At 36.1% G+C, this 8,672-nt stretch overlaps 1 protein-coding gene across 1 annotated transcript in view; it reads left to right on the forward strand.

Moving 5' to 3' along the window:
* Positions 1-8,672, forward strand: part of LOC110022673 (protein disulfide isomerase-like 5-4) — a 59,976-nt gene that overhangs the window by 33,992 nt on the left and 17,312 nt on the right. Inside the window, exons 10-11 of the mRNA XM_020721741.1 lie at positions 2,531-2,597; positions 2,750-2,896. Of these exons, the coding sequence (XP_020577400.1) occupies positions 2,531-2,597; positions 2,750-2,896 (214 nt within the window). The remainder of the gene's footprint in view (positions 1-2,530; positions 2,598-2,749; positions 2,897-8,672) is intronic.

The raw sequence follows: 8,672 nt of genomic DNA on the forward strand, positions 1-8,672 counted from the left end.
AGTTGTGAGAGGTATGCATGTAAATACTTCCCAAATCAAGAACTATGATATAAACACCTTGTTCGTTGAATACTTCACAATAATTTCAAATGAAGGTGATGAACAAACAGTGAGCAAATGTGAATTCTCCGCAACTAAATTCCCTGCCCATTCATAAATATTTTGTTTCACAGCAAAACTTAGTAACATCTGAATTCTACTTTCCCAATCATTCGGTAAAGGTGGATACATGTGAAGTTAATCTCACCCTCTAAGTTAACGAATCGTAATTCTGAATTTAACCTTCACATATAATGCTATGGTGGAAAGCTATATATATATATATATGTCTACAATCAGGTATGAGTTTGAGCTACCATTAGTATAAAGCAAATGTTAAAATACAAAGTCATGTTCAAACGCAGCTGCTTGTAAAAGGGATTGAATGCATCAGCTTAATGATCTCATTTGAGCATAGCAAGCACATGAGCCATAGAGAGTCACAGTATATTCTTAACTTGATGATGATTGAAAGTGAAAATAACAGGAAGTTTGAAACAACGAGACTTTTTTTTTATCTTGCATGTATGCGAAGGGGAATAGAAAAGCGAAGGGGAAAAGAAAAGAGGCACCGGGTTACTTGGCTGAAATTCGCCGTAGGAGGGGGCACGCCGGGAAGAAGAATTAAAGAGGGGATCTTCGGTGCAGAAAGCAGGGAGGCAAGCGAGTGTTCTTCGATGTAGAGAGGAGAGGAGGCCAAGTGACTGTTTTGATCGCGGGGAAGAGGGAGGTGGGCAAGCAGTCAAGCTTCTGTCGAGAGAAAAGAGAGAGCCCTATCTGACCTTCGGTCGAGAGATGGTGAGTCGATTGGGGGTAGGTCGAAGCAGGCGAGGGTTGCGATGGAGAGGTGTCGTCGAGCGAGCAGGAAGCCGACGAGGGTGAGCGAGAGTGAGGAGCGGGCGAGACCAGGCAGGCGAGTCTCGAGCGAAAGCCTTCGGTCGAGTAAGAGGAGGAAGGCGAGCTCGAGAAGACGGGGAGACGAGGCTTCGGTGCGTGAGGCAGAGAGGGGGAGAAAGCGAGCAGGAGTGGGAGTCGAGACTGAGAGACGAGGGTCTCGGTCTGTGAAGGAGGAGGGGCATGGGATCGAGCGTGAGGAAGAGGAAGTCGAATCGCTTCCCCCCCCCCCCCCCCCCCCCCCTCCACCGTTTCCTTGGCGGGGAATTAAAAGCTTCCATTCAGGTAGTTTGGTCAAATGAAAAGTTTTAACTCTCAATTAAGATAAAATTAAATGACGAATTTGAAATTCAAAAATTTAAAATTCAAAATCATTTAACCCTTGTTCAGCCCGAGTCCAGCCCAAATCAAATCTGAGTTGAACCTGGGTATAGTCCGGGCCCGCGCCCCGCTAATTAAAAAAAATGTGCATCGATATCCGTTCTAGTCGCTCGCGCGCGAAACCATAACAATGCGGGTGTCGTTCCTAGCTAAAGTCGACGTTCTGGACACATCGGTGCGGTCTTTTTCGTCATCCGGGGTCGTCCAGACAAACTCACCGGTTGACAAGTCAAATCAAGTCAAAATCGTGTGTGGTGCAGTGAGTGTGTGAATTGTGGCGTTTCTGAGTATTCGAGTCACAAATGGGTTCACTTAAGGCCGTTTGATCCTATAAAAATTTATTTTCGGGCCCTCTACATGTTGGTCCTTAGCCCTTGCAACTAGAAGTTGAGTGTTTGGAACCACTCATGCGAGTTCTTCACAAAAATGAGTTAAGAAACAGTTTGAAGTTCTACGGGAGGTGGGCTCCATTGCTAGTCCTCTAGGATGGTCATTAAGAACTCTTAAAGCTAGATCCTAGGTTCTAAGAGTACGAGACTAAGACCTCACTAAAAATGAGGTCAACAATGCAATAGCTTTTTTATTTTTTTTTGGAATGCTTTATCACTTAGTCTCCAACTGATCTGGGAGGGAGGATGTTTTGTATTTTTATTCTGTAACTGTATAAATTATTTAGTATAGTTGGAACATGTGATTTTACTCTTCTTGGGTTCTCTAAATTAAAATCATCCCTTTATCTATTACTTTTAACAAATTGTTTGTGAGAAATCGAACAGCTAAGGCCATTGAAATAGATTTTCACTCCCTGGTTTATCTCTTGCTTGTGCACAACTAGGATCCCATAGCCCACAACAAGTGCGGTATATCTTGTCAAGCCTACAAAAGCGAATGAGCCATACTGTAATTTGAACATGTTCTGCAGGTTTTCTATGAACTGCAAATATTTTTTTTCTTAGCTTCTTTTCCTTAGTAATGCGTATTGAAGTCTCTATTGAGTTGTATATGGAAAACCTTGTTTTACTTTTATATATACTAAATTGGTCTCTGTTTCTTAGTATATAGTATAAGTATCAAAGTACGTGGATGTCTATTATATATTTATAAAGCTATAGAAACATATATCGGATATAATATGAATATTTCCATCATTTTTTCTTGTTCTTGCTTTATATTTACCACTTTCAATGAATTGGCTATAAAGTAGAATTTGATACAGGGAAGACCATGGACATCATGATCATGAATCTTATTATGGGGAGAGGGATGCAGATAGCTTGGTCGCGGTATGCTTGTTGGAAGCCTATTGAAAAGTGTGGATATATTATTCTTGGAAAAAAATTTTGCCCTTGTGAATTTTTTTTTCCTTCTATTTTTCTCATGTTTTATTTGTAGATCTTTATTACTAGATACTGATTTTCATCCTTTTTTGTGATAGGCAATGGAAACTCTGGTTGCAAGTATTCCAAATATTTCTCATGAACTGGCATTGGAGGACAAATCTAAACTGCAGATTGATGCAGTAAAACGCCCTGCGCCATCAACAAGTGGATGCAGAATAGAAGGTTTTGTACGGGTTAAAAAGGTAAATTTTCTTTATTTTTATTGTTTTCCTTTAATGTTTATTATTATTATTTTTTGGGGTGGGGTTTAGTTGCAAACACCTGATCACTCTACAGCATAAATGGCAGTGGTTTGAACGCTTGAACTCCTTTGTGTTAGAAATAAAAAAGGCGGAAGTTGTTAATTTTAACATTGGATTTTCTTAGTTTCTTTTTACACTAAAAATGCTTTTATTTTGTGAAGAAGACAAATGTTGGGCGTTGAACAGCATTGAGACAATACGGAGATGTTTGAATCTTCATTTCTGATTTGTTTGCTTTACTAACATGCAAAATGACAAGAAAAGACCGAATAGTATTACAAGCTTTGGGTTCTTAGTTGTAAATCTCTTCATAATCAGATTTGATAATAAAGAATACTACATGGTAGTGTACCTCATAGTTGTTCATGAGCTCATTCTATTTTTGGCAATTTTGAAGATAAATATCATTGTTTTCTTTTAAGGGGGTGCAACTGGCACTTTCTTTTAGTTTGTGGGGTAACTTGTTCAAGGTTGTGTAAGGATTTGGTGTCATTTTGACCCACTTCCAGCTTGAGTTGTTCCTACAGCTTTATAAAGTAATTGATTTAGGATAATAAAGTTAAATTCCATCACCTTGAGTTGTTCCTACAGCGTTATAAAGTTAGATATGACTTCACTGTGTTTCCATTTCTCAGTTTAGGTTAATAATTTAATATTCAATCTATCTTTTATAAATTAATTGATTTGAATCTTTTCCTTGGGCCATGCGGCAGGATTTGTGCAACATGAAAGTAAACTATTAAATCAACAGTAATTGAATGGCATACAGATTTCAATTGTTAGATAAGAGAGTGTATTTTGGTAGTTAGAATAAAACTTGTGAGACTACAGTGTGATTTGAAGTTGAAAGCTCTTATAATTATTATCAATATTGATGCTACAGATTACCCATATGAATGATCATGGCTTTTTGGTTTTGCTTGACAAAACCATGAAAATTTTTTGTATTTGTCAGCCATATCATTTAAAATTTCAACATTAATTTGTTTTAATTATATTGCATTATCCAAATTTCTTCTTATTTTCTATTAATAGGATATCAAGGTGTTGTGGATTATCATGGAATTGTAATAAAAAGTTATCTCCTAATTTCTTGTTTCTCTCTTCTCTCTTTATTGGTATTCCCACTCACATGTGTTTTTTTTTTAATTTTTGTTTTTACCCTGCTGCGACAATATTTTGTTATCAGAGCAAATTCATTCCCCCAACCTCATTGATTTCATGCTTGCCATCCTCAACTAGTTAAGCACTTGCAATCATGAAACACATAAGCTTGTAGCTGTTGCAGTCCTTGCTCGCCCAAATCAGACTGATCACTATCCTGCGCTCCATCTAACATGTTCGCTTGTGCCCCACATGCACATTCACTGGTTTGCTTTTGCACGCGCTCTTCTGTGCGCTTGGCATCTTCTTTTGCATGCATGCTTGTTTGTGCCCCAAGATTTTTTTGCTTTGCCTCTTTTGCACCCGTGCTCCCTATTGTTCTTTATCACCTCAACTGACTATCATCAAAATTTTCTTTTCAACAAACACAATTCATTGGACAAATTTTGACAGTACGAGTACATCAAAGTTCATTTGATTTGTGGTGTTAAAGGTGATGGAAGCAAAGTTTACGAAGTAAACCTCACAAGTCTATTCTTGAAAGTTCAATTGTGTGTTGTGTAATGGCATGACATCTATTAAACTAATTTTTTGAGGTAATTTACTGTAATTTGTATAAAACTCTTGTTAAAGTTTCATTGCCCGGGTTGCTACTATTTTGCAATACTACATTACTCATTACTAATTAAGTCCAGAAAAATTTTAAAATTATCTATTGTCCTGCATAACATTTTTGAGAAATTGATACATTGTTTGAACTTTATTTAATTAAAAACTTACAATTTTATGAACTGAAGTTGTTACTTCTTATTTTATAAGCTGTTTATGTTATATATCGGCAAAGAATTATAACATTACTTAGCAGAGTTTCTAAGAGGTGGCAGATTTCTATTTGTTAAACGCATCATAGATCACATCTGATTTAACCTAGAAAATTAGGTTAAGCTTTTTTAAGAATGTCTCAAGATTTATTTTAATTTTATTAGGATTTCTAGATTTATTAGGTTTATTTTGAATTAAATTAGGATTAAGTATCCTGCTGGATAATTTGGGTTTAAATTTGAATTATTTGGGGTTAAATTTAGTTTTGGATAGGATTAGATTTGATTTGAAATTTTTTTCTTCGTAAATCTTTTTTTTATGATATTCATTGCTTGTATTTCAATTTTTTATTGATGGATTGATTTGATGAAGAATTATTTTTGTTTCCAAGTGCTAGTGTTCTTTTTCTATCTAAGTTGAGTATGTGGATCACTTTTTAAGTTGAGTTCATAATCTTTCTTTTATTCTCTTCTCCTTTCCTTATAGGAAATCAAACCTCCATCTATTTATTATCACTTGTGCATCATGTCCTTGTAAGCAGAAAATGAGTTATATTATCAACTTTTATCATTTTTTTCTTGAATATATATCTATATATATATATATATACATATATGTATGTATATATATACATATATATATATATCTATTCAAGCATTAAAAAGTAGGAATAAATCTAAAAAAAGGGGAAACAATTAGAAGGGGCCAACATTCTTATAGAGAAGCACATAGATTACAATCCGAGAGCTATAAAAAAATTATTCAGTGGTATATGGCTTTGATCCACGTACTTAAAGTTTGTTGCTATGATTGGAGAGTGAGTGTGTCATACCCCAGATTTGGAAGATTGTAGACCACGACAACGCAAGGCGCAATGAAATGAATTAAACATATTTTGTATTATCAAAAGAAAACTTCTATGCAAGTAATAACAGAAATAAACAATGAAAGATAAATTTTATCATATAAATAAGAGTCTCATTAATACAATTGAAAGAAAGCAAGAAATTGATTGAAATAAAATTGAAATGATAAAGGGGAAATAACTATTTAAAACATAAAAGAAAAATACAACTAACGCAAATATTAGAAATATCAAAACGTCTGTTCCTATGGAGACGTTCCTGCAAGTGGCCCAGTAAAACCTATTATACACAAATATCAACGGGTGAGTTTGACAAATCAAACACAGTAAATAATCACTATTTATTAAATAATAAACGACAAGAAATTAGGGCATATAGTATGAATAAAAAAAATGGACAAATTACTATATATTTCTAATTCTATAAAGCAAAAGTGTTGTATAATTCAAAATCAGTATAATATGAGCATGTTCAGTCGATTTAATAGACTATGCAATCACTGACAATTATCAATGTTTGACCTAACAATTATTCATTATTTAATTTTAGTTTAATTTTATATTTATATAGTCGATTTTATTAGACACCCTAAAATCGGAAAGACAAACACCAACATAAGGAAACCCGATAATTTTTTGTGGAGTCGTCATTTTGTGAGTTCGTCGACTTGACTAGGCAATATCCAAAAGTATTCACCTATTTACATATCATTGCATACAAGCATACCAGTTATAAATGATTCTACAAATAAATGTATAAGCTCAATGCTACTTCATACATACTAGTGATATGATAGAAATTTACATGCAATTCATAAACGTGAAGTACATGAAATGAAAACCTTGTAATTGTAAAGTTTAATCAATTATGCAGAGAGTTGTATCGTTAACATAAGACGACTAATTACTTCATTATGAACAATAGATGGATTTTATATCAAGTGCGAAAAGAAATATACATGAAGAAAGAAAAGTGCATAACTGACAAACCTATAAATTAGCTAAGAGTTTAAGACAAACAACAATGATATACCCATAACAATTTATCCTTTATTAAATTACAATTACTTACCTACCTTGAGACTGTAAAAGTGAAACTCCTGATCTTTTTAAGCTTTACCCGATGACGTCATCAGGAGATGTGCTTGAAAGTCCTATGCTGAAAATACATTAGCTATAACATTATATTTGTTGTAAACCTAGCTTATATATATACAAATAGATTGTATGGGAGGGCCCAAACATGGCATCCTGCCCACACGATCAGTACCACATGCAAATGGTTCCAAAAAAGAGAAAACATAGAATAATGCATGAGAGACCTAAAGAAAAAAAATCAAAAAGTGCAAAAGTACGGAGTATTAGATAGCTAGAGCGCTGCCCAATTTTGCCTTTCCTCTCCCTCTAGTTCTAGGAAAGGAGCCAACTAATAAATTGGTAAGATGAGTGTCATTGTCAGTAGTAACCAATATATCATCCAATAAGTTCCCGAGCTCGAGTCGGGAGTCGGCCAGTCGGCCTCCATTCTTCTTCTTCTTCCTGGAATAGACCTGTCATTCCTCATCCAAAGATTGACTCACCTGATCAGTGGTTGACCTAAGGTGTGCCAGATATGTGTAGGTTGTTGTACCAGCTGATCTTTTATTGGATCGAAGAAGCATTCTCGTGTGTCTTGACATGTAAGTGAGTCTTCTTTAATAACAGTGAGTGGTATAAGCACATTTCGATCTGTACCTGTAGTATGGTGTTCTTCATTAGGAACAGGGGTGTTGGAAAAAGGATCGGTTTGCACCTTCTCAATAGGGATGGTAGGTGGTTGATCTTGATCTTTAGCGATATCCGAGCGATATCCGACCTTAGATGAGGATGCAATTGATAGCAAATAATATAATTGTGGCCAAACATACTACAATGAGAGCAATAAAGAGGGTGTGGTTCTATTTCAATATTTTGCCAATATCCGTTATGAGTGGTGCCAATCCATACCTCATCCGGAGCTGGTTGGGTGATATCGATATCTCTTTCAACTAACACACAAGTCACAAAGAGTCTGGTGATAACAAACATAAGACTACCCACCTTGAGAGACTTACCGTAAACAACTGCTAATAAGTAGAGAATTTTTAAGTTGAATAAATGCAATTTTAACCCTGAAAATTTTATCTAAACAGAAATGATAGGAGACTCCGCTTTTGGATCAAAATCGACAGTTCATTTTATAATTTTCATAAAACAGTTGTCGATCTTGAAAACTTTTCGAGAAAAATGTGAGTCTAATTGGTATCGCGAGATAACTGAATCAGTATGTGTCGACCGTCAAGTAAGCCAATATTCTAACTGCCTAATAACTTCATAGCATCAAAATCTTTTCAAATGATATCAAGTTTTGGGTGACAATAGAGGACTTTCCCCACTAGGCAAAATGCCAAGAGGACGCGAGAGTACTGGTTTCAACCTCAGTGAGAATAAGAGCACGCATCCCATTTTTTTTATCAAGCTTTTTAATGAATGTGTGATCACCACCACCTTCAAGAGCGCCGTGGAAAGATTGTGGAACATTGTTTGACTTGCCAATATGAAAACTAGGCTCTGAACCTGAAAGAGGAGCACGAGTAGGAATAGGAAAGTCGCCAGAAACTGCAGTGACATAGGAATGCATCGCCGAGGCTATCTGAAAAGAGGCTAAGGAACTGCAAGGTGAGCAGACCTTCTGTCGAGCAGGGCGACAGAGGCGATGTCGATTTCTGTCGGGCAGAGCGAAGGCATCGTCGAGTAAAGAGATGACGCGAACTGCTATCGAGGAAACATTGTCGAGTGCGGGTGAGGAGAGACGAAGCACAGGGGCTGGAGGATTGACGAAACACAAGAAACCCTTCGTCGTCGAAGCAGACGAATCGCAGGGGCTTGCGGGACGAAGAAAAAGCG

The sequence above is a fragment of the Phalaenopsis equestris genome, unplaced genomic scaffold (assembly GCF_001263595.1).
Source record: "Phalaenopsis equestris unplaced genomic scaffold, ASM126359v1 Scaffold000202, whole genome shotgun sequence".
In the NCBI taxonomy this organism is placed as follows: Eukaryota; Viridiplantae; Streptophyta; class Magnoliopsida; order Asparagales; family Orchidaceae; genus Phalaenopsis; species Phalaenopsis equestris.